This window comes from Carassius carassius, chromosome 33 (genome assembly GCF_963082965.1).
Source record: "Carassius carassius chromosome 33, fCarCar2.1, whole genome shotgun sequence".
Taxonomy (NCBI): Eukaryota; Metazoa; Chordata; class Actinopteri; order Cypriniformes; family Cyprinidae; genus Carassius; species Carassius carassius.
This window is the reverse complement of record NC_081787.1, coordinates 15,380,381-15,407,659: the sequence shown is the minus strand read 5'-3', so window position 1 is coordinate 15,407,659 and position 27,279 is coordinate 15,380,381. Positions and strand designations below refer to the sequence as shown.

Sequence of the window (27,279 nt, the reverse complement as noted above, 5' to 3'; positions counted from 1 at the left end):
AGACAGAATCACTAATTATAATGAGTTCTACAGTAAATTAAACAACTCTAATGCGGCTAGCATTTTTCTTCTCAGAACAACTGATTTTCCAGATTTCCCAAACAGTCGGAAGGGAGCATCATCAGAGAAAACAACTTTGCACCAGTCTTCTGCTGTCCAATACTTGTACTTCCTGCAGAATTTCAGTCCTTGACATTTTTCTTGGAGAGAACTGGCTTTTTTGCTGCCCTTCTTAACACCAGGCTGTTGTCCAAAAGTCTTGGCCTCACTGTGTGTACAGATGCTCTCACCAACCTGCTGCCATTCCTTAGCAAGCTCTGCACTGCTGGAGACACGATTCAGGAGCTGACACTCTGGGACGTCCTGAAGACTTTTATGCTTTGAAACCTCTCTCCTTGAAATTCCTGGTCCAGTTAATGGTTCTTTCAGGTGCAATATTCTTTGTAGCAATTTCCTTGCATGTGAGGCCATTTTGATGCAAAGCGACCATGGCTGGACGTTTTTATGGAGGTAACCATTGCTAAGAACACAATAATTAGAAGCACTTCTTCCCTCCTTTTATAGCAATCAGTATGTTCTTACAATTTAATAAGTATGATAGTTATTTCACCTGACTAGTACTCATTCACTCTTTCACATGTGCTGCTGATATGATTTGTCAATTGATGTTAGCTGGGACTTTTGTGTCAGGATAAAAAAAAACATAAAAATTTGTCTTTTTGTAAAGAGTTCATTTTGTTTTTGCCAATTAAGCTTTTAACAAATATTTAAAATGCAACTCATCACTACACAATCTAGAACAGGGGTCTGCAACCTTTTTGGTATGATGTGCCATTTTTAATCTTTCTGGTCAAAAACTGTGCCATCTTTCCTCGCTCTCTTTAACGTTAAACTGACGCTTCGTACTCTGCTTCTGTCAACAGTAAACCATGCCTACTTTGATTTGATTGGCCATCTGTAATTTTGATATTGATGACCACTGTTAGACCGTGGAGGCATTGTTTGATCTGAAGTGACTAGTATGTGCAGCGGTCACGTGCCCATCCGTAGACTAGTGCAAGTTAATTCTCACTATTTATTACTATTTATAGCTCCTAATGGGCTGTGTGACTATAAGAAGTTATTACCTCAAAATGTACATCAGTATGCAGTTTTCCCTATTGCTTGCATGTCAGCGATTATCCCTCTGCATGCCACTGTTGTCACGCCTGCCGTAGGTTGCCGACCCCTGATCTAGAAACAATTTGAATGAACACCACAACAGCTTAAGCAACAAACTTTGCAAAACACAAAATTGATGTCACTGCCAAAAATCTTGGTCATGACTGTAGTACTAAGAAATCTCAAATTCTCACCACCATTCATTAAAAAAAAGTTACCAGAGGAATAACACGTTTCAGCACGAATTCTACTCGCATTTGGCACTTTAAACCATTTAAAACCTTTTTAAAAGAACTGCAGATGGCGCCGCAAGCTCGTATAGCGCTCTCAGGACCATTCAGTCTATGATGTATTAGAAAACGTTACCTTTTCACAGTTTTAGTTAATTGCTTAAGACCGTTTAGATTTTCTTGCAGTAATGAGCATCACCCTGAACAACCCCCAATTTTTTTTATTTATTACTGATCTGCATGATTCAGGGGAGTCATGATTTTAGGCCAAAATAACCAGAATTCTGGATTTATCCTGAAGAAAAACATCCCCGATGAAGGGGGTAAATAGGACTAAATTTGGCATCTTTTTGTGTGCTTTACCCAGCCTTCTGGACCAATGCCAGTTCCCTGATGTACTCACTTCGGCTTTAGCTTTTTCTCAGATCCAGAGACTGATGAAGGATATAGATAATGAAGGGGGTTATAAAAATAAATCAGTGGTGGACTGGGTCTAAGTGATACAGCAAGATATGAAGGTTCAAAATAACCTTGCTATCAGCCAACTACAAATGAACTTAATTTCCAACAAGTGTCATATATATATATATACAACCCGAATTCAGGAAAAGTTGGGATGTTTTTTAAATTTTAATAAAATGAAAACTAAAGGAATTTCAAATCACATGAGCCAATATTTTATTCACAATAGAACATAGATAACGTAACAAATGTTTAAACTGAGAACTTTTACACTTTTATCCACTTAATTAGCTCATTTAAAATTTTATGCCTGCTACAGGTCTCAAAAAAGTTGGCACGGGGGCAACAAATGGCTAAAAAAGCAAGCAGTTTTGAAAAGATTCAGCTAGGAGAACATCTAGTGATTAATTAAGTTAATTGATATCAGGTCTGTAACATGATTAGCTATAAAAGCTTTGTCTTAGAGAAGCAGAGTCTCTCAGAAGTAAAGATGGGCAGAGGCTCTCCAATCTGTGAAAGACTGCGTAAAAAAATTGTGGAAAACTTTAAAAACAATGTTCCTCAATGGCAAATTGCAAAGGCTTTGCAAATCTCATCATCTACAGTGCATAACATCATCAAAAGATTCAGAGAAACTGGAGAAATCTCTGTGCGTAAGGGACAAGGCCGGAGACCTTTATTGGATGCCCGTGGTCTTCGGGCTCTCAGACGACACTGCATCACTCAACGGCATGATTGTGTCAATGACATTACTAAATGGGCCCAGGAATACTTTCAGAAACCACTGTCGGTAAACACAATCCGCCGTGCCATCAGCAGATGCCAACTAAAGCTCTATCATGCAAAAAGGAAGCCATATGTGAACATGGTCCAGAAGCGCCGTCGTGTCCTGTGGGCCAAGGCTCATTTAAAATGGACTATTTCAAAGTGGAATAGTGTTTTATGGTCAGACGAGTCCAAATTTGACATTCTTGTTGGAAATCACGGACGCCGTGTCCTCCGGGCTAAAGAGGAGGGAGACCTTCCAGCATGTTATCAGCGTTCAGTTCAAAAGCCAGCATCTCTGATGGTATGGGGGTACATAAGTGCATACGGTATGGGCAGCTTGCATGTTTTGGAAGGCTCTGTGAATGCTGAAAGGTATATAAAGGTTTTAGAGCAACATATGCTTCCCTCCAAACAACGTCTATTTCATGGAAGGCCTTGTTTATTTCAGCAGGACAATGCAAAACCACATACTGCAGCTATAACAACAGCATGGCTTCGTCGTAGAAGAGTCCGGGTGCTAACCTGGCCTGCCTGCAGTCCAGATCTTTCACCTATAGAGAACATTTGGCGCATCATTAAACGAAAAATACGTCAAAGACGACCACGAACTCTTCAGCAGCTGGAAATCTATATAAGGCAAGAATGGGACCAAATTCCAACAGCAAAACTCCAGCAACTCATAGCCTCAATGCCCAGACGTCTTCAAACAGTTTTGAAAAGAAAAGGAGATGCTACACCATGGTAAACATGCCCCGTCCCGACTATTTTGAGACCTGTAGCAGAAATCAAAATTGAAATGAGCTCATTTTGTGCATAAAATTGTAAACTTTCTCAGTTTAAACATTTGCTATGTTATCTATGTTCTATTGTGAATAAAATATTGGCTCATGTGATTTGAAAGTCTTTTAGTTTTCATTTTATTAAAATTTAAAAAACGTCCCAACTTTTCCGGAATTCGGGTTGTATATACATGTATACATGTATGTATGTATGTATATATTTATATATTAAAAAGACCAGCCTGAAGAGTTTCTGCTGGTAGGCATGATATGAGCCACTCATAATGAAATGGAAATTGCCGGGCACATACTCTGCCCATTTAAACATAACCCCTCCAGACATCTCTAGAGTGATCAAAATGTTAAAAGAATCATTCACTCGAAAATGAAAAATGTGTCATCATTTACTCTCGAAAGACACCAAAGGTTCTTGCATTTCTCCTAAGTGAAACATGCACATAAATATGCATACACATGAAAGACTTCTGAAAGCTACAGCACAGGGGAAAATGAAAAGTGTATATAGTAACTTAAATTAGGGAAAAGCTACTGGGGAAGTCGTGGCCTAATGGTTAGAGAGTCGGACTCCCAATCGAAAGGTTGTGAGTTCGAGTCCCGGGCCGGCAGGAATTGTGGGTGGGGGGAGTGCATGTACAGTGCTCTCTCCACCCTCAATACCACGACTTAGGTGCCCTTGAGCAAGGCATCGAACCCCCAACTGCTCCCCGGGTGCCGCAGCATAAATGGCTGCCCACTGCTCCGGGTGTGTGCTCACAGTGTGTGTGTGTGTGTTCACTGCTCTGTGTGTGTGCATTTCGGATGGGTTAAATGCAGAGCACAAATTCTGAGTATGGGTCGCCATACTTGGCTAAATGTCACTTCACTTTCACTATGGCTTTATTAAACTTGTACTACAGGATGAGGAACACACAGACCACTTTTATAGGTAATGCTTTTAAGATTGAAATCCTATGGTTAATATATATTATGGAAAACAGCATCTCTGATGTTCAATTAATCTCCATGGGAATCCATATAGGTCTGGGACTACACAACTACACTTAAAAGTTTGGGGTCTGAAAGATTTTGTAATGTTTCTAAAAGAAGTCTCTAATACTCACCAATTATTTGATCAAAATCGGTAAAACAGTCATTCTGAAGTATTACAATTTAAAATAACTTATATTATTTAAAATATAATTTATACCTCTGATGGCGACACCAAGATTTATTTGCATATTATTCACTTAAGAAATCTTTCTAATTCGCTGCTCAAGACACATTTCTTATTATCAATGCTGAAAACAATTGTGCTGCCTAATTTGTTTGGGGAAACTAATATACATTTTTTTCAGCCCATTTAAGATAAAAGGGACAGCATTTATTTGAAACGCCAATCTATTGTAGCATCAAATGTTTTTACTGTCATTTTTGATCAATCTGACGCAGCCTTGGCTAAAAAATAAATAAATAAATACTATTCTTACTTAAGAAACTTTTGAACTGAAGTGTATGAGAGGTTGAGTAAACAATAAAAATATTCACTTTTTGGTGAACTAACCTTTCAAAGAGTAAAAAATGTGTGTGTGTCTCACCAGTTTGAGTTGAAGAAGAAGCTGGTAAACATCAGCCATGTCTGCCAGTACAAGCAGATGAGTGACCGCAGAAAGAAGGGCACGTGCAGCACGGACCATGTTGCCTCTCTTCACTGAAGAACAGGGATCCTCTGCAAACTCTCCTGAGGCCAACTTCATGGATTCTCCTACAAAAGAAACATTCATACACAGTCTCATTAATAGTTTTAATTTGTCCTTTCATACCCTTCATGATGCAAGAGTAGCAAGGTCAATGAAATGATCATTTCCCAATGTGGAAATCGACATAACAGATAATTCAACATCTAAAGATGCAATTACTTCCAAAGAGGCCTTTTGAAATGCTAAACACTGGGACATAATTATTCTCCATTATTTGATTAAAATCCGCTTCAGTTAATTGACAATGATAATACCATCCAAGGTCATTGCCAGACGACACAAACACATAAGAACAGAACATACACATGCTTCTTTAGTAGCAACCCAGCCTCACAAACCCAAGTAAACAATGAGCACGACAGGGGAAAAACATCAATAATTCTCTGTAACAAAGAGCTACATGGTGAGCTGTGAAACTTAAACCAAGAATTCAGGTGGTAGGTCTGACTCAGCCACCCTGCGGTCTGTCATAAGAGCGGAGCCAAACACTTCACACAAGAACAACTACTAGGTGAAACATAGAGCTAATCACCAGGGCAGCGGGTGTTCGTGTTCAAGGATAAATGCCAGTGGTTAGGGGGGTAACGGGTTAATTACATTAGGATGTCATTTTGTGAAATGCTAGATAGCGAGGAAAGTCAGAAGCAGTGCAACACTGTGGTAAAAGCAAAAGGCACGATTCATGTCTACTCATAGCCAGAGCTCCGTAGCAAGCGAGCACACCAAACGAGTTCTTTCAGTGAAGTTCAAGTCCCTTGGATAACACTGACGTCTTATCTGATGTGCTTGCGAAAGGGTGTCATCACTTGCCTTCACATTCCAATTGCCTCATGTTGAACCCTTTTCAATGCGACAAAACAGAATAAGCGCAGCTGTATGACCACAAACCTCACATTGGACAGTTTCAGGTTGTTTTGTCAAATCCGTCAACAAATGCACTGAGCACAATCATGCAGATCTCCGCATCCCACTTAAAGTGGTCATAGGATGCCCATTTTCCACAAGTTGATTTTTTTTTTAGGGTCTTAATGAAAAGTCTGTAACATAGTTTGGTTAAAATTTCTCAATGGTAGTCAAAAACAGCTCGTTTCAGAGCACACAGTTTTGTAGCATTTTCCTTTAAATGTTAATGAGCTATGCTGATCTTGCCCCTCTCTTCAGAGCTGCTCTCTGAGGGACTGTTTACTTTAGCTGCATTCATCGTGAAACTTGCTAAAAAACCTAAAACTCACTTCTTCTGTAGGTGAAACTGGATCACGAATGATTTGTCTGATATAGACGAATTTATGTAGATCGGGGGCACATTCTCACCCAAAAACAAACATAATCCCCACTGTCTTTAGCGGCTCAGATGTCAGGATTAAAGAACAACCATTATGTTCACTTGCCCTGCCCAAGACCTATGTGGAACATCTGCCATTTCATACAGTTGACTTATGACTAATATGAGGCAGGGCAACAACTTACTGCGTAACGGAGCCTAGAAAATGTCCCTAAAATTCAAGATATGGGGCAAAACGCCCATTTGAGATTGTGTATCATATTTACATCACATAGTTAAGAAATATCGCACGAGAAGTAGGCTAAGTGCAATATCACTAGTGTAAATGTGATACTCATACAACAGTTAATTAAGAAGTTAATATTGTGTTATTTTAGACACAATGTTGTCTGTTTTTCTCAATTTTGCCAACCGAAATATAAACACAAATCAGAACTGTTCATGTCCCAGCAACTCACAGCGGCATTTCATTTCTTAATCCACATTTTGAACGAATTTGGTGAACCATTTGGCGCGTTGAACCATTGGCATATGCGTTTGCTTTGAAGTGGCGCTTCACAGACCGATCGGTGTATGACATCAAAGTACCGTGAGAGCGATTCAAAAGCACAAGGAGTAGGGCTGGACGATTATGGCCTTAAATCAAAACCTCGATTAATTGAACATTTTACCTCGATTACGATTAATGAATGATTATTTTGTTTCTGTTTTGTTTTTTTGCCCTCATAGTTCACTGACAATGTTTGTACTGTAAGCAGGGCCGTAGCTGGGGTTAGCAGGGCCCCGGTGCAGGTTGTACCAGTGGGCTCTGTTTGAAAGTGTTTAATTTGTATGTTCGTTCTGTTTATTTGTTTGTGCTATTTACACAGTGTTTAAGTTTTTTCAAGTTTGTAAGTGTCCAAGGTACAGAAACCGAATAATTAAATGTAAAATAGCAGTGCAATAGGGCTGGGCGATATGAAGCAAAAAATATATCTCGATATATTTTGCTATATCTCGATATACGATATATATCTCGATATCTTTGCAGGAAAAATAACCCCCCAAAAACTACTGCAAAAACAAATATGCCAAATATTACATGTTTAGGGCCCTATGAAACGTTTTATTTTTTCTTCACCATGTTTTATTGTTCCCCATTTCTGTGTTTTAGCATGTGTAATTATTTAAATGCATAAAAACAACTTAATTAGTTCTTAAAAATTCTACACAAATTCTTACAATAGCCTTATGTGAAATGTTTTTACCCTTCAGAAATTCTGTGTATTTACATTTTTCTGGTTATCAAACGAAGGCATAAAACATTCATTTAATTTATCTTTTAATTATTTCAGATTAAGCAAACTTAATTTTTTGGTAAATAAATGGGATTTACTATTAAAAACAAAACATGGAAGAAATGTTGTGTGATAATTCCTTTAAAAATTATGTTCGTTTCTTTTTAATATTAGTAGTAGTGGGCTATGTACATTCTGCTGAATAATAGATTTCTGGCAAATACTTTTATTTTGACGAACCGTTACAGTTCTGTGTATGTGATACTACAGTCTATGATGTGATATATGACACTAGTTTTACTCAAATCAAACGGTCAGATGCTTATGAAGTGACTCTCAGAGCAGTTCTGGAGATGTTCTTCATGTGTTTACGTCCTGATTTAGTGAGATGACAGAAGCTGAAATCACCGCAAGCGTCACTCGCGCTTCCGTGTGTTTAATGAATGAAGACGCGCTTCTGCGCCATTCATTAACACAGACACGCAGGATTCATATTTAAATAGACCTTTACGGCTTAATATTTGCAGATATTAGTCCATATCGCGATTTGATGTAAGTGCAATGACCTACTTTTGATTAATTTATTCAAAATTTGACAAATTCCATGCCATTCCGCGTTAAACTGTCAATTCCGTTTTTATGACTGGATTCCGCGATTCCCTCCACGTTTTCTGCATCGTGGAAATCATTGGGCCATACAGTAGACATCCGCCTGCTGTTCGCCCGACGTCTGAAAACTGAAGTATTTCCATATAATGGAGCCAGTTGTCCTTTTTTTGTGACTTTTTTTAGACTAGTTCTGTACACGCGAGGGGAGGGGGGAGAAAAGCAAGGAGGCAGGGGCGAGCGAGCGGGGGCGAGCACAGCACAGAGAAGGCAAACAAGCAAAGTGGCGGAATCAAAATTAAATATAAACAATATATCGATATATACGATGTCAAAATCCATATTGTGTTTAAAAAATATCGATATATTTTAAATATCGAGATATCACCCACCCCTACACTGTAAAAGTTAAATATACAGTCAAACCAAAATTTATTCAGACACCTTCAACATTTCTCACATTATCAGTTTATTTGCTATGGTTTAGAAAATGGTAATAAAATATGACAAGAACTCATTAAACTGTCAGAACAAATTCATCCTGATAATATCAGATAACTTTGATAGAAAGATAAGTAATGGATTACAATCAAACAAAACTTCAGACAACAGTCAATACTTTGTTGGCCAATTACCCAACAATGATTACTTGTGTTCAGTCTGTGGTGTGAAAAGGTTGCATTAGCAATTCCGCAAAGGAGAGCTCAGTTCAGTGTTACTGTCTGTGAGACGCGGCTCTCTCTCTGCATGCGCACCGAGCACAGCGCGAGTAACCAGCTGCTCAGTTCAGCTTTTCCACGTCTTGTGTTTGAATGCTTTAAAGTTTTTTGAATGGTTAAATTGGCAAGTGGCAAGGCTTATAACACGTGAAAATGATACGCTTTCGTGTCGACACGCAGCAGCGTTCTGTCAACTGTCCTGAGCGTCTTTTTAGACTGTGGGTCATTTGGTTCACTGATTTGCATGTTTCTTGATGATGTGCTTTTTTTCTGTGGTACTCACATGCACCATGTCGCTTCACGTCGTATACTCCACCATGTCCCACTGAAAAACTGCTTATGCATAAAATGCAAAAAGCTCTCTCTGCTAGAGACATGCTAATTGTACACGTATACATGCAGCAGGTAATTCTGGAGCTGCAAGGGAGAAAATCGTTCAAGGATTCGGTAGTTTCTAACATGCATTACGCAATTATTACATTAGCCCGGGTTGCAGAACAGCTGGTAAGCCACAGCTGGGTACCGGGATCTCTTTTCAATCTAGGGAAGCTTTAACCCCACTCAATGGTGGCATTATCAGTCGAACCACGCATGGTCGAGCAAAACTGACAGTCTCCAGCACCAGCGAACAACAACATCTGGATTCCGCAGCCAATGACAGCATAGCAAAACCAATGTGACATTCCCTGACATCACAGCAGCATGCTGGCCAGTGCTTGACAGATTTTACAGCCCAAACTAAGCCAATAAACACTGAGTGCTAGTTTGAAAATGACAAAGATGTTATTCCAACAAGTGATAGGACGGTTGAGCCTACACTCTGCATCTCAGAAGTACGAAATGCCACACTTATTGTAGAAGATTCTGACCCAGGAAGTTCATGTCAGCCACTCCGAATGAGAATATATGAGCCCCTTTCACACTGCCATTCCAGCAAATACACGGGTAAAGTGTTCAGTCAATTGTTCCCGGGTCGCTAGATTTTGCACTTTCACACTGCCAGTGATTACCCGGGATATGTGCGTGCTTTCACACACAACCCGTAAAGATCCCGTAACGACACGTGACATCAGGGCGTGACGTGTAATGTACGAGTCGAAAACGTTAGGCACGTTATACTTTCACTGAAGCAAGCGAACGATCTCGGCGTCAGTGCGGAAAGTGAGGAACTAACTGATCTCTGCTTCATTACAGTTTGCACATATTTTTTCATTGCGAACGTTGATCTTCCTTCAAAACAGCCGGTAAAAGAGTCGCGTGATAACGCGCGTCATCACTTCGACACGGCATTAGATCTGGCTTTTGTTCACACAGCGCTCGTCCCGGGTTGAACCCGGCAATGTTACAAGGTCCCCGACCCGGGTTCAATGCCGGAATCAATCCCGGGACGTGTTTGCTTTCACACAGAAGGCGACCCGGCAATGTTCCGGCAATATGCCGGGTCCGACGTGCAGTGTAAAAAGGGGCTATGGTGATAAATTTATGGCTACAGGTTATTTCCGTCACAAGCCAACAGACTTGGCCTGAAGTCTAGCATAAGTAAAGAGTCGCATTCCCCACATCTGACATCGCCTTTGACAACTGGCAGACTCTATGCACATTTGCAAGTTATTTAGCGCGTGTTTTCTCATTCTTGTCAACCGAAAATAAATAAAAATATATTGATGGATCACTGCAGCAAGTCAAAGCAAACCGTTCGTTACAGAATGTGACAATCCCTCCTTAGCAAAGTTAACATAGCCATATAACTAGGATTAGTTAGCAACCAGTCAAAAATGCCATGCAAATTTACATCATAAACTGAAGGCCTCTAAACTCAAGCTGATATGATGAGGCTATTGCATCTTGTTTAAACGAGTCAATCGAAAATGTGCGCTAACTAGAGTGTCGCAGTGATCGAATATCGATATCAGCAGGATTTGAACCAAAAATGCATAGCAAATAAGGCACAGAGAAATGAGGAGTTGTGCAATTTGACAGGGTTAAGCCCTTCTATTAACCCGTCTTCTCCATCCTCTTTCCGTAAGGAGGAATGGCAGAGATACAGGTGATGTCCTTTAATGAAAACAAACAACATGAGATTGAGTGAGGGGATATATAGGAGAACAGTCTTGTGGGGAGAAGTACACACTCCAGTGCACGATGCCAGCAACTCTGATAGCACAAGCCAAACCCTCTTAATTAAAAAATCTATTGCATATGCAGAGAAGCACAGACAGATAATGAAAACAGTAAATGAAACCACCTATTTTTGGCATGCATTTTGGATTATCGCATTAAAAAAAAACTGCTGGATGGAAACGACAAGATAAATAAATTCTAAGATTCGCATAAATTCTAAAAATGTGCATAAGAAAAAAAAACTTATGCACACAACAGAGTAGTATAAACATTTTATCCGATAAGAAAAAATGTGCATAAACCACAATGGAAACAAATTTACTGAATAAATTCCACCGCGCAAACTAAAAAAGTCAGGTGACTTTGCACTACGAGATGGGATAACTTGATTAAACAGCGGACCGATCTAATGTGTATATATATATATATGTCAATTTTATTTGGGTAACACACATATTCTGAATGCCTTCAGCAGAATTCGAATGAGCCATTTTAATCTAGATTGATCTAGATTAATCTAGATTAATTTCAAGATCACAGTGAGATTTATCTAGATTAAAAAAAATGAATCTATGCCCACCACTAAAATATATATATATATATATATATATATATATATATATATATATATATATATAGAGTGCTGTCAATCGATAAAAAAAAATTATCAGTATTAATCCCACCTAACATTAAAGTTTTGAAATGTACTTTTATATTGCAATAATTACACATAATCACATTCAATCTTCAAATTAATGTACAAACAACAAAGGTCATATTTTATATTTGTTTAATGGATTTTTCTTTATGACTGAAGGCCAATAATACCAAAACTGATTTCTCTATAAAATTGCACCCCCCATATGACCATTGACTATATTCATTATTACAGTATAACTGAGAGCTATCAATTTAAACATTTATTACACTTTAAAAAATAACTTCTAATTTAAGTGAACTAAAAAAAACAATTTCCACAAAAACCTACAGAATTTTTTTTTTTTGTCTTTGTCCTTTGATTAATATACATCACAGCATCTGGTAATAAGGTTGTTTTGACTGTTGTTTCTTAAAGCGCTGCCGTTGCTCAACGAAAAATGAAAAGTTGTTATTTTCTAGGCTGATATGTCTAGGAACTATACTCTCATTCCGGCGTAATAATAATGGAACTTTGCTGCCGTACCATGGGTGCAGCAGGCGCAATGATATTACGCAGCGCCTGAAAGTAGTACCCAGCTAACTTCCAACTGTAGCCTATTTTATTTATGATTATTACGCCGGAATGAGAGTATAGTTCCTAGCCATATCGGCCTAGAAAATCGCAACTTTTCATTTTCTGTTGTTCTTAGTACACTATGTAACTACAAAAGAGTCAAGTTTTAAATAGGAAATATATTGAAACGCTTTGGTCATTTTTGAGCAATATGCTGACGGTCTAATCAGAAAGAATAATCTATGGTAAACTACAGCTAAAGTGCTACCATAACAGCTGAATGGATTCAAAAAGTGTATAACACAACTTTAACTCTGGGGTACTTGGAAAATGTGTCTATTCCTTTAGTGTTCCTTTAATCACCTTTTTGATAACTTCATAACTTAACTGACCATGACATTGCAGGCACGCAGTTTATTTTATGCTTTGATATGAAAGAATACAGGCTACTGCCCACACCAGCGCCTTTGTGCGTGCAATTGAAGAGCATGTGCTGTGAGCACATTACCGTTTCCGCACTCGTTTAACTCGTGCCTGGCGCTGAAGTGAAGTGCATCTGAAATTTCTCCCGTTCTCAGTTGTTCTGAGACTGAATAAATGCACTTCTTGTCAAGAGAAAAAGTGACAGAAGCAGCAGTGGTGAGTGGGGTGGCCAAACCTACCGTATTTTCCGCACTATAAGGTGCACTTAAAAGCCTTTAATTTTCTCAAAAAACGACAGTGTGCCTTATAATCCAGAGCACTTTATATATGGATCAAGGCGCTCTGTCAAAATGTTGACATTCCATTTAGCACAGCTCCATCTAGTGGATGCATAACACAAACCCAGTCAAACGTTTGACTGCAGTATCTTCTATTCTATGCGCCTTATAATCCGGTGCGCCCTATATATGAAAAAAGTTCTAAAATAGGCCATTCATTGAAGGTGCCCCTTATAATCCGGTGCGCCTTATAGTGCAGAAAATACGGTAGTACTGCCCCTAGTGCCTGCGTTAACGCATTAATCGCCTGTGTTAACAGGCTAATATTGACACCATTGGTGGTAGTTGTCCCATTACCACCGCGGTGGTAAAAATCTGCCACCATCACAGCCCTACTGATATCAGTTCTTCAAACTTAATTAATATTGTCAATCCAACCCTAGTTAACACACTTCTCTTTTTAGCATACCTTGCTTGCGGACATCCTCCACTGCTGCGGTCAGCTCGTCTTTTAAGATCTGGCTCTCTTTAGCAATCTTCTCGCCTTTCTCCAAGAAGTTCAAGGTTGCTGTCTCCACGGAGGCTGCCAGAACATGAGCCTTCTTGGACCGTCCCTTCTTCTTGTTGGATGGTCCTTTGTTGCTAGAGTTCACAAGCGTGGTGACCTGCAAATGGTGCAAGAATGATTTAAGGAAAACGGCAACCTTTGGTGATTGATACAACAACTGAGGATGAAAAATGGAAAAGTAGCTTGACCTGGGTAACCAAGGGCTCCAGCAGTCTTTCCACAGCCAGTGTGCGAATCTCCAAGCTCTTGGGATCCCATTTGAAGTTGATGTTTGCTGTGTTAATGCTCGTCATCTTTCTGAAAAGATAAAAAGTGATCAATAGATTAAGAGGGGTGGTGAGACAGAGACAAATAAGCGGTGTCTTTTATCAAATGAAATGTCACATCACAGATTCATGTTTAGTGCACGCAATCACTAATGATGTAAACAATCCACACCGCTAACCAAATATAAACCCACACTTATGCCATCTGAGTAGCTCTGTTAGCCATTCTGCTTTTTTCCATTCAAACAGCGACTGCAGTTGTATTGATCAGCAATCTTGCAGTAAAGGACAGGGATAATCAGCCTACCCTGAGGCCTCTGCTGTTGTTGCAGGCATCTGTCAGCACTAGACAGCCATACTAAATGAACATTGTTTGCTATATAGGTCAGGGAATGCAGACAAAGTGGCCGAGGTCAGTGTTGCATGACCAACATTTTTGGAATAAAACCTTTGAATTCAAATGTGTCCTACAAAAAGTTAGTACATTCAACTTTGGCCCAAACAAACTAAATAATATATAAGCATTTTTATAATAATAAAAAAAAACATGAAATTAAACTAAATGAAGTATGAGTAATTTCCATATATACATGCTTATTGGGTGGAAAATATTGCTATTTAGTTGCTTACCATAAAAAATAAAAAATAAATAAGAATAGGATTCCAGAAGTAAATATTAGTGGTCAAGGCCGATATAACGGTCAATTATTGGCATTTTTTAAATACCAGCATTGGCCAATAAGTTTTTCTGCTTGGCCGATGTGTTCAAGGTGGCCCTTTTATTTTGACGGCACTGAGAGCGGCAGCACCAACTCATATTTTACCTCTTGTTTACTGTGATTGTTAACAGTTGTCTAATACGGACTGAAGTCTGTATAATAATCTGATAGAACGATAGAACATTCAGTTGGGGTTTTAAATAAAGCATTTTCTGAGATGCACATTAAACATTAAACACATAAAACATTAATTTAATTTATCTTTTAATTATTGAAAATTAAGCAAACTTAACTTTTTGGTAAACAAAGGGGATTTACTATTAAAAATAAAACATGGAAGAAATGTTGTGTGAGCAGACGCTGAAATCACCGCGAGCGTCACGCGCGCTTCAGTGTGTGTAAATAAACGGAAACGTGCTTCTGCGCCATTCATTAACAGAGACATGCAGAACATGCAGGACTCATATTTAAATAGACTGTTCCGGCTTAATATTTAAAGATATTAGTCCATATCGTGATTTGATGTAAGTGCAATGACCTATTTTTTTTAATTCATTCAAAATTTGGCAAAATCCATGCCATTCTGTGTTAAACTGTAAATTCTATTTTTATGACTGGATTCTGCGATTCCCTCTGTGTTTACTGCATCGCGGATATTTTAGGGCCCTAGTCGTGGTATGCCAGCTCTATCTTGCAATGGACACACGCCACAACATTCTCTTTACGTTTGCCCGAACTAGGGCTGCACGATATTGGGAAAAAATGACATTGCGATATTTTATTTTTCTGCGATATATATTGCGATATGAAATCAAATTTTTTCTTACAAACAAAAATGGGGTGAGCACACTTACATTCTCATTTTAAATTATTTAAACATCAGAGTATTATTTAAATTAGAGTAAATTATTTGTTTGTAACTTTAGGATATGGTTTGAATTGTTAACATTAACTAACATTAACTTACCACGAGCAATACTTCTGTTACTATATTTATTAATCTTTATTTATCTTAGTTTATAAAAACACAGCTTTTCCTTGTTTGGTAATGTTACTTTACAGTGCATTAACTATGTTAACAAATACTGTACAACTTTTGATTTCAACAATGAAGGCTATAGCCTAAATGTTGAAATTAAAAATGTTGTAGAAGTGCAGTTTAGTAATAGTAAATGTTAAATAATGTAGTTAAATAATTTAATAAATACAACATTATTGTAAAGTGTTACAGATTTTTTTATTCACCAATTCAGACATCTCGTGAGTTCAGTGTTGGACAGGTCAGTTGTTTAAACATTCATTAAAATGAATCGGTTCAAAGGAATCATTAGTTCGTGAATCAGACCTGTACGGCACGCGTTGTGTAATTATCTCTGCAGTTTAGGATATCCCACAAGATGTGACAACACAGAAAACATTTCATCACTGGATAGTTTTTTTTTTTTTGACACCATCGTGTCAATTGATTTTGATTAATATGCGCGAGAGAGAGAAAGCAAGACAGCACTCGTGTTGTTTGAAGACGGTGAGCGTGCGCGCGCGGCCGGCGCTCACTCTCTCTTTTTTTTAACAAAGATTAATTACTTCTGTAGCAAATGTAATTATTTCTCATTGTGAATGTTAATGTATTAAATAAGGTTAACTAATGAGGTCTTAGTGTAAAGTGAAACCTATTAGTCTTTATACAACCCGAATTCCAGAAAAGTTGGGACGTTTTTTAAATTTTAATAAAATGAAAACTAAAGGAATTTCAAATCACATGAGCCAATATTTTATTCACAATAGAACATAGATAACGTAGCAAATGTTTAAACTGAGAAATTTTACACTTTTATCCACTTAATTAGCTCATTTAAAATTGAATGCCTGCTACAGGTCTCAAAAAAGTTGGCACGGGGGCAACAAATGGCTAAAAAAGCAAGCAGTTTTGAAAAGATTCAGCTGGGAGAACATCTAGTGATTAATTAAGTTAATTGATATCAGGTCTGTAACATGATTAGCTATAAAAGCTTTGTCTTAGAGAAGCAGAGTCTCTCAGAAGTAAAGATGGGCAGAGGCTCTCCAATCTGTGAAAGACTGCGTAAAAAAATTGTGGAAAACTTTAAAAACAATGTTCCTCAACGTCAAATTGCAAAGGCTTTGCAAATCTCACCATCTACAGTGCATAACATCATCAAAAGATTCAGAGAAACTGGAGAAATCTCTGTGCGTAAGGGACAAGGCCGGAGACCTTTATTGGATGCCCGTGGTCTTCGGGCTCTCAGACGACACTGCATCACTCATCGGCATGATTGTGTCAATGACATTACTAAATGGGCCCAGGAATACTTTCAGAAACCACTGTCGGTAAATACAATCCGCCGTGCCATCAGCAGATGCCAACTAAAGCTCTATCATGCAAAAAGGAAGCCATATGTGAACATGGTCCAGAAGCGCCGTTGTGTCCTGTGGGCCAAGGCTCATTTAAAATGGACTATTTCAAAGTGGAATAGTGTTTTATGGTCAGACGAGTCCAAATTTGACATTCTTGTTGGAAATCACGGACGCCGTGTCCTCCGGGTTAAAGAGGAGGGAGACCTTCCAGCATGTTATCAGCGTTCAGTTCAAAAGCCAGCATCTCTGATGGTATGGTGGTGCATAAGTGCATACGGTATGGGCAGCTTGCATGTTTTGGAAGGCTCTGTGAATGCTGAAAGGAATATAAAGGTTTTAGAGCAACATGCTTCCCTCCAAACAACGTCTATTTCAGGGAAGGCCTTGTTTATTTCAGCAGGACAATGCAAAACCACATACTGCAGCTATAACAACAGCATAGCTTCGTCGTAGAAGAGTCCGGGTGCTAACCTGGCCTGCCTGCAGTCCAGATCTTTCACCTATAGAGAACATTTGGCGCATCATTAAACGAAAAATACGTCAAAGACGACCACGAACTCTTCAGCAGCTGGAAATCTATATAAGGCAAGAATGGGACCAAATTCCAACAGCAAAACTCCAGCAACTCATAGCCTCAATGCCCAGACGTCTTCAAACTGTTTTGAAAAGAAAAGGAGATGCTACACCATGGTAAACATGCCCCGTCCCAACTATTTTGAGACCTGTAGCAGAAATCAAAATTGAAATGAGCTCATTTTGTGCATAAAATTGTAAACTTTCTCAGTTTAAACATTTGCTATATTATCTATGTTCTATTGTGAATAAAATATTGGCTCATGTGATTTGAAAGTCTTTTAGTTTTCATTTTATTAAAATTTAAAAAACGTCCCAACTTTTCCGGAATTCGGGTTGTAGTTATTTTGCACTTTAATCTTTGTAAAACTTTTAACTTTATATATTTTTCTATATTGCTTTATTGTATTTAAATGTTCAGTTATTTTTGTAATAAGAATAAAGTTATTTAACCTGTTATACTATATTATGGCCACTTTTTTTAAACTGAATTTCAATATCGTGATAATACCGTATACTGTGATAAAAGCATTAGCAATTAATCGCAACAGGAAAATTTGATACCGGCATATCCCTAGTCAGCAGTGAGTGTTTGAAATAACTTGATCTGATGTGGATTATAATCACCATACAAGGCAGAAATATTTAAAAGTGATGCAAAAAACTATGCACGCTAGGCATTAACGTTACCATAGTAAACATGGTAAATACTAGAGCCCGACCGATATGGATTTTTGGGGGCCGATGCCGATGCCGATATTAACTCGAAAAGAGACGATTTATAAGCCGATATTTTGATTTTACAAATAATCTGGATATTAGACCCATTTCCTATAAACTGCATTTACACAACATTCAATAGCAAAATATCTGCCTGTTCTATGTATGTGGGCTGTATAAACCATTTTCCAGAATGGACTATGTTAAAAAAAAAAGCCTTAGATTACAGTCTCAATGACTAAACAATTGCACATCGAAAGTATATATTTTTTAATGATCAAAAAACAGTCTGGTTTTAAACATTTAACACTTTTACTTTCTTCCAGTTGAAGCTGGTTTTAACAGTCTGTGTGTGTACTGTAAATAAATTATAATACTAAAGTTAAAGTATTTGCAGAAGTAGTCCCACACTTTGCTGCTACAGCATTCACCTTTTTCAGCCATCTGTAGGCAGAAAGAGAGACGGAGAAAGAATAAGCATGTGTATTAATAATATCACCATGTATCATTACTCATGTCATCATTAGAATTATAATAATAATAAACTGGGATCTCCTACATAGGCAAAAATGAGAAATATATTTTTTTTTTTTATTTGTCAAGCAATAGGTATTACCTACTTATATTTAACAATATTATTTCAACATTTTCCTGTTATGTCTGTAAAGCTGCTTTGAAACAATATGTAAAAAAAAAAAAAAGCGCTTGTTCAGCTCACATTTATTTACATGTCCCCTCTGGTTTAATCATTTCTGACGCACCTACTGTAGTTACTGTAAATACACTATATTTGCTCTCACAGACACATTCACAACAGACCTGTATATCTTCTCCTCTTCTCTTTGTGCAGTCTGAATCAAAACATCGTCTTGCCTACTATTACCGGAAGATTACGGAATCAATTCGAAGTTGAATGGTTAACGTTAGTGTCATGAACACACCGCTGTCAATTTTGAGAAGAACCACCTTCAAACAAGTTAATAGCAAGCATTTAAGGGGCCTGCTAAAAAGGAAGCTATTAGCGTTAGAGTAACGTAACCAGCCTGAATTCACCAAATTGTTCTCTGGACCTGAGGGTAGCCTCTTCTTCCTTGCTTCTCTCTTAATTCTCATCAGCAGGACTAGCGTTATCGCTCGCATCTTACAACGGGACAGATACATGTTTGCTGCTGACCGAAAAGGAGGAACAGACTATGAAAGAGCTCCCGCTAAACGTTTTTAAAACTCCGTCTAAGCCATAGCGCAACGCAAATCGCGTTGTATCTAAAGGGCAACGCTGAGCCCAGCGGCAAGCGCCGTGCATACCGCGTCCTGTGTGAAAGGCCCAATTACGCGGTCATTATGTGGGAAACACACCGCAATAGAATAAGAATAAGTTAAACGCTAACGTTGTAGTTTGACCTCCTATTAACGTTCGCGCTCTTCCACTGATAAACATGGTATTAGCTTTGTGGCTAATCTAATATAGCAATGCATTAGCGGCTGTAAGTGATGTTACAGAATATTTAGAAGTGATAATGATAGGACCGTTAGCTAGAACTACCACACAGTTTTTTATACAGGGTATGAACTAAATCTACAATCATTTCACATGACGAACGACAGACTCACCGTCAAAACAGTTGATCGCTTTCTTCTGTAGTGGACTTCTGGCGCTGTTGTTAACTCTGGAGCTGCAGAGCTCCCTCTGGTGGGCACACTATGCAACACTCATAACATGAGTGAAGCATGAGACTCTGTTTCTCATGTTTCATCGGCCGTTATAAATGCCGATGCCGATTTAAATGCAATTAGCTTATATCGGCCGATAATATCGGCCGGCCGATATATCGGTCGGGCTCTAGTAAATACGACCACTTGAAAAATCAGATGTCAGCTTCTCTTTCTCGATCACAATCGTGTATTTATGTAGTGACATATTTTATCTGTCATAAGTCTCGCCTCAAGAGTTTAGCTATGCGTAGCCTATGTCTTAAAAATATAATAATGGTTTTTGTTCTGGAGCTTTTATAAAAATGCAGATATTATAATTCTTTCTAAATGTGATATAGGCTATTGTGACTACAAATAAACAGAAATAGACTCGACTGAATAAGCAGGCTATGTTCATTACGCTTTATTTCTGTGGGACTTATTTTCAATCTTAATAAATTAATTCATTATGATCAATGTATCACTTATGTATCACGATTGATGTCAGAGTTCTGTTCGTTTGGATGATGTGAACGCTGTCTTCCGTACTCGGATGTGCAACCGCGAACCGTACCCGAGTCCGCTTAAAAACGGTGGTCTGGGGTACGCTTCATGTGAACTCTGGTACGGTTCGCTGCTTATGTGAAATAATCGTACCAAATTGCGGAAGTGAACCGCTTTTAATGACAAATTATTTGATGAAAATGTGTGTTTGTGTGTGTGTTTCACTCACTTTCCTGATGAGCGTGACTGACGCGCTGCAAGCAGAGAGCTGTACATCTCATTTATGTTCGCCTTCAACGTTCTTTAGAGCATTTTCAGTACATTCGTAAGACAGACGCAAGTGCCGTTATGTACCGAAGCTTTATAAACAAAACGAACAGTTCAAAAACGTAATACATAAAAGTGCAGAGAGTAATTTTATGCATTTGCAGCCTTCTCCTGCGCTGTTGTTACCAAGCAACGGGGTAAACAGCTGCTGGCTTGATGACGCAAGCGAGCCGTGGTTCGGACTCAAATTAGAGCTGAAGATCTTTGTCCGAACCCGATGGGACCCAAAGGGACCCGACGGGTTCGGGCTTAATTTATATCATCTTACGCGGGCTCGTGCTTGCGCTCCGGTTTGCGAGGTAAACGAGCGGTCATGTGATGTCTTTCGATTAGCGCGAGAAAGATGCGAAAATGGATGCTGAGTAGGTGTAACGGAGGCTTGACTCCGGCAATTACGTTTTGGTTGCACCAGCAACTAAAGCAAAGTCTGAGGTGTGGAAAAGTTTTGACCACGTTTATAATGAGAATAATGAGTGAATAATGACGCACCATCAGTGAGCGTAGGAACGTGCCGAAGCCATCTACAGTGGATTCAATCATTTTTTCCTCCACAAAAACATGTAGGCTTAGCCTAATCTCTGTGAGTAAAGGTTTTTCAAATGATAAATAAATATTAATTGAGTCTTAAATGCATAATGTGGACAGAGTATATACGCTAATGTTGGCCTTGCTATTTTATTAAATGTCAGCTGCTAGTGGCAAAGCAAATCCGGCGGAGCCTTTATCTTAATTTCGTTATTGCCAAATACCCATCTTAATAAAAAAATTATCTTAATTTAATTTGTTGATGTTTCACTTGGCGCCGGTACAGGATGGCTGCCTCCGTGACGTGCTCTGCATATGTTTTTGTCTTTTTGTTAGTTTGTCCTGTCTTTAGTTATATTCCTGCAATCAGTTTCACCAGGGATGAACTGCTGAACATTCGGCAGAACGCACCACAAGATGTTTTTCCGGATTTCAATTATTCAGACGTTTTATTGAATATTGTTATCGGAGGAGCAGCGGCGCTGATCAAACGCTTCAGGACGCGCAGGCGGGGAAAGCGAGCGGGAGCGCTCGTCAGACTCAGGAAGCGCGGATTTCGAACGCCATTGCCTAGCATCCATCTGGCAAATCTACACTCTCTACCCAACAAAACGGACGAACTCCTTCTGCTTTCTCGGACAAATAAGGATTTCACACACTCTGCTGCTCTGTGTTTCACGGAAACCTGGCTGAATGACGCCATACTGGACAGCGTGCTCCATCTGCCGGGCTTTCAGCTGTTTAGAGCGGATCGCGACGCAGAATCAACGGGGAAATCGCGCGGCGGCGGGACATGCTTTTACATCAATGAACGGTGGTGTACAGATGTAACTGTGTTAAAGAAGATGTGCTGTCCTAATCTAGAAATGCAGTTTGTCAACTGCAAGCCGTTCTATTCGCCGCGGGAGTTTCACTCGCTCATTCTGGTTAGTGTTTACATCCCTCCGCAAGCGCAAGTAAGCCTGGCTTTACAGAAACTCGCTGATCAGATCACAGACACAGAACAACAACACCCGGACTCTGTTTTAATCATTCTTGGGGACTTTAATAAAGCCAATCTCTCCCATGAACTGCCAAAATACAGACAGCATGTTACCTGTCCCACCAGAGACAGTAATATATTGGATCACTGTTACACAACAATAAAGGATGCATATCACTCTGTTCCACGAGCAGCTTTGGGACGTTCTGATCACCTTCTGGTTCATCTTATACCGACCTACAGGCAGAAACTAAAATCAGCTAAACCTGTATTAAGGACTGTAAAAAGATGGACTAATGAAGCAGAGCAGGATTTACAATCTTGTTTTGACCTCACTGATTGGAGTGTTTTTGAAGCTGCTTCCACCGATCTGGATGAACTCACAGAGACCGTAACATCATATATCAGTTTCTGTGAGGATATGTGTATTCCTACCAAGACTCAACTAAATTACAACAATGACAAACCGTGGTTCACTGCAAAACTCAGACAGCTCCGTCAGGCCAAAGAAGATGCTTACAGGAAGGGGGACAATGTCTTGTATAAACAGGCTAAATACACACTGGAAAAGGAGATCAGAGTGGCAAAGAGGAATTATTCTGAAAAAATAAGGACTCAGTTCACTTCGAACGACTCAGCATCAGTGTGGAAAAGTCTAAAGAAGATCACCAATTACAAGACACCACCCCCAGCACTGTGGAGAATCAACGACTGGCAGACGATCTGAACGAGTTTTACTGCAGGTTTGAAAGAACACCCATCACCTGCCCTGAACACCTCTCCACACAACCGTTCACACCATTAACAGCTCCTGCAACCAACCCTGAATGCCTCTCCAAACAACCGTTCACACCATTAACAGCTCCTGCAACCCATCCTGAACACCTCTCCAATCAAGCACTCTCACCATTCACACCTCCTGCATCCCCCCTCTCCCCCACACCTGCAATACAGATCAGCGAGGATGCGGTGCGCCAGGTCTTCCGGAAGCATAAAAGGAAAAAAGCACCAGGCCCAGATTGTGTTACACCAGCCTGTCTGAAATCCTGTGCTGACCAGCTGGCCCCCATCTTCACAAAGATCTTCAACAGATCGCTGGAGCTGTGCGAAGTCCCTTCATGCTTTAAACGCTCCACCATCATCCCCATCCCAAAGAAACCCAAAATTACAGGACTAAATGACTACAGGCCTGTGGCTTTAACATCCGTAGTCATGAAGTCATTTGAAAAACTGGTGCTGGCCCACCTGAAGGACATCACTGGACCCTTGCTAGATCCTCTTCAGTTTGCCTACAGAGCAAACAGGTCTGTGGACGATGCAGTAAACATTGGACTGCATTATGTTCTGCAACACCTAGACAGACCGGGAACCTATGTGAAGATCCTGTTTGAGGACTTCAGCTCTGCCTTCAACACGATCATCCCAAACCTCCTCTTGCCCAAACTAACTCAGCTCTCCGTGCCCACCTCCGTCTGTCAGTGGATCAACAGCTTCCTGACAGACAGGCAGCAGCTAGTGAGGCTGGGAAAATACACATCCAGCACCCGTACAATCAGCACCGGAGCTCCCCAGGGCTGCATTCTCTCCCCACTGCTCTTCTCCCTGTACACTAATGACTGCACATCTAAGGACCCCTCTGTCAAGCTCCTGAAGTTTGCAGACGACACCACACTCATCGGCCTCATTCAGGACAGTGACGAGTCTGCTTACAGGCAGGAGGTTAAAGAGCTGGCTGTCTGGTGCACTCTCAACAACCTGGAGCTTAACACGCTCAAAACAGTGGAGATGACTGTGGACTTCAGGAGAAACCCCCCTGCACTCCCCCCACTCACCATCATGAACAGCACTGTGACTGCAGTGGAGTCATTCAGGTTCCTGGGCACCACTATCTCTCAGGACCTGAAGTGGGACATTCACATTGACTCCATTGTGAAAAAGGCCCAGCAGAGGTTGTACTTCCTTCGCCAGCTGAGGAAGTTTAACCTGCCACAGGATCTGCTGAAACAGTTCTACTCCACCATCATCGAATCCATCCTCTGCACTTCAGTAACTGTCTGGTTCAGCTCAGCTTCTAAATCTGACCTCAGAAGACTACAGAGGGTTGTCTGGACTGCTGAGCGAATCATCGGTTCAACTCTCCCATCTATTCAAGAACTGTACTTATCCAGAGTGAGCAAAAGGGCTGTTAAAATCACTCTGGACCCCTCACATCCAGCACACTCCCTCTTTGAACTGTTGCCATCTGGCCGACGCTACAGAGCACTGAGCACCAGAACGACCAGACACAGGAACAGTTTCTTCCCTCAGGCAATCCATCTTATGAACAGCTGATACACACTGAACACACTACACTTTATATTTATATACACATACACTTAATTTATCTAACACACATACTTAGTATACACTTAAATTTTGCACATAATATACATGTATATACATAACTGCATTTTTGGAATATACCTGCCTACAATTGTCAATTTGTATATTGTCATTTCTTATCTACTTATTTGTATTTTTATATTCTTTTATTATGTGTTTTATGTTCTGTCGCTGTCATTCTGTTGTACTGCGGAGCTTCTGTCACGAAAACAAATTCCTCGTATGTGTAATAGAGCTGAAACAACTAATTGATTTAATCGATTAAAATCGATTATTAAAATAGTTGTCAACTAATTTAGTCATCGATTAGTTGCTAAATAACTTTTATTTGCCGTAAGTGGCTCATTTCGTGCATATTTCAAATCTGCGGTGACCAAAGTGTGGCAGTAATGAGCCACCGGAGGTTTTACTCAGCCAGTACAGCAGGAGAAGTAGCGAATAGCCAATAGCTGGCCTCTTTTTATGTCACGTGTTTCACGAACAGCGTCTCTGCCATAGACAGTAAAAGTTCAGCGGAATGAGGAAGTACTTTACTTTGAGCCTTCAAAAAATAAGAGTAACCTGTAAACTCTGCACTACTGAACTGTTTAAGGGGTCGTTCACATATCGCGTCTTTTGCTCGCTCAAGTTCGTTATTTCTAATGTAGGCGCGCGGTATGCGCGCTCATAATGGAAGCGACGCGGTCGCGACGCGCCCGTTTTTCCAGGCGCGTCCGCACTGCATCGAGTTAAAAACATCTCAACTTTTCAGAGAGCCGCAAGCGCAATGCAGGTGCGATTTTTAGAGCTGCAAATCCATTTATCCTTTGCTGAAATTTCTGCCTCTTCATGGAGAGAGCACGTCATGGTTGTTCAGCAAAGGCAGACGCGCTTCTGCCCGAGCGCTTTGGAAAGAAGGAGAAAACGGCGCGCCTAGCGTTTTCCCACGCGTTTTTAGGCGCGATATGTGAACGGCCCCTAAGACTTTTATTTGTGCAGATTCTCCAGTACAATGTTGTTTGCAAATGTTTAGTCGTAACAAACGAGTCGTCATTTTAACAGTTAACATTTGAAGCTTTACAAACATGTTTTGTGATCAGTTTGTCGTTAACCAGTTCATAATTCAGTCTTGCAGCCTAATTATGACTGAATGAGAGAGGTAAATGTTTAAAGATATTTGAAATACACTGCTCTTTTTCACACAGCAGTTTTTTGTGTCCAATTTTTTTTTCTGGACAACCTTCTGATGGATTTTACTTTAAATTGTGAGTTCCATTCAGGTTTCATTCCATTGGCACTAGGGCTGCACGATATTGGGAAAAAATGACATTGCGATATTTTATTTTTCTGCGATATATATTGCGATATTTTTTCTTACAAACAAAAATGGGGTGAGCACACGTACATTCTCATTTCGTGTTGTTTGAAAACGGCTCGCTCGCTCTCTCTCGGTCTCTCTCTCTCTCGGTCTCTCTCTCTCTCAATTCAATTCATATTGCTTTATTGGCATGACATACAAAGGTACATATTGCCAAAGCATTGTACATAGCAGAATAGAAACAAACAAAACAAAAATACATATATATTCATAAGAAAAAAAAAAATTACATGCAAAATAAATCCATATACATTTCTATAAACATTGATGGTACTTCTAATGTACTCTCTCTCTGTCTCTCTCGCGCGCGCTCTCTCTCCCTGTCTCTCGCACGCGCGCTCTCTCTCTGTCTCTCTCGCGCGCTATCTCTCTCTCTCTCTCTCTCTCTCTCTCTCTCTCTCTCTCTCTCTCTCTGTCTCTCTCTCTGTCTCTCTCGCGCGCGCTTTCTCTCTCTCTGTCTGTCTCTCTCGCGCGCTCTCTCTCTCTCTGTCTCTCTCGCGCGCTCTCTCTCTCTCTCTGTCTCTCTCGCGCGCTCTCTCTCTCTCTCTCGCGCTCCCTCTCTCTCTGCCCTGTTAAACTTGCATGTGGTTTTCAGTCCTGTCAATTATAAACTTTCACTCTATGATGGTTAAGCTGTGCAATTAATCCGCGAATCACACTGTCAAGGGCAGGGGAGTAGCTGGCCCATACAGTTAATGAATAACGGATCAACTACGACAGCCTACATCGCACATCTTCGTGAAAATATGTTCTGAAAGATTCCTTAAGCTTTGTTTGGGATGTTAAACTACTTTAGGAGCTCTAAGGACTGCCATGGTGAAAACATTATTTGAAATCTACTTGTGAAATTTGCTAGAGTATGGGACAGTGTTTTGATTGCAGTAGAGTTCGACAAAGGATTACTGACACATAATAAAACAACTCCAGGTATATTTTTGATGAGGATATGACGATGCAAAATGGTTAAAATCTCTTAAAAATCTATGCTGAATGATAAAGACCCTTTATTAATAATTTACTTGGGGGAAAAATGGGCAAAACTAAAATATAAGTACATAAACCTATTAATCGATTAATCGTAAAAATAATCGACAGATTAATCGATTATCAAAATAATCGTTAGTTGCAGCCCTAATGTGTAAACATACCTGGCAATAAAGCTCATTCTGATTCTGTTAAAGGAGCATTGCGTAGGTTCTGAAATTTCTAACCGTT

The 27,279-nt window shown here is 39.7% G+C and overlaps 1 protein-coding gene across 2 annotated transcripts in view; it reads right to left on the bottom strand.

Annotated features, from left to right (window-relative positions):
* The window catches only part of LOC132113827 (catenin alpha-1), a 149,113-nt gene that overhangs the window by 112,692 nt on the left and 9,142 nt on the right, over positions 1–27,279 (bottom strand). The window contains exons 2-4 of one of the 2 annotated variants that reach the window (XM_059521843.1): positions 13,833–13,941; positions 13,546–13,741; positions 4,996–5,162 (exon numbers count right to left, since the gene is read on the bottom strand). In XM_059521843.1, coding sequence (XP_059377826.1) covers positions 4,996–5,162; positions 13,546–13,741; positions 13,833–13,937 — 468 coding nt within the window. In that variant the 5' untranslated portion in view covers positions 13,938–13,941. Of the gene's footprint in view, positions 1–1,127; positions 1,218–4,995; positions 5,163–13,545; positions 13,742–13,832; positions 13,942–27,279 lie in introns of those variants that run through there. The other variant, XM_059521844.1, reaches the window with a different exon arrangement.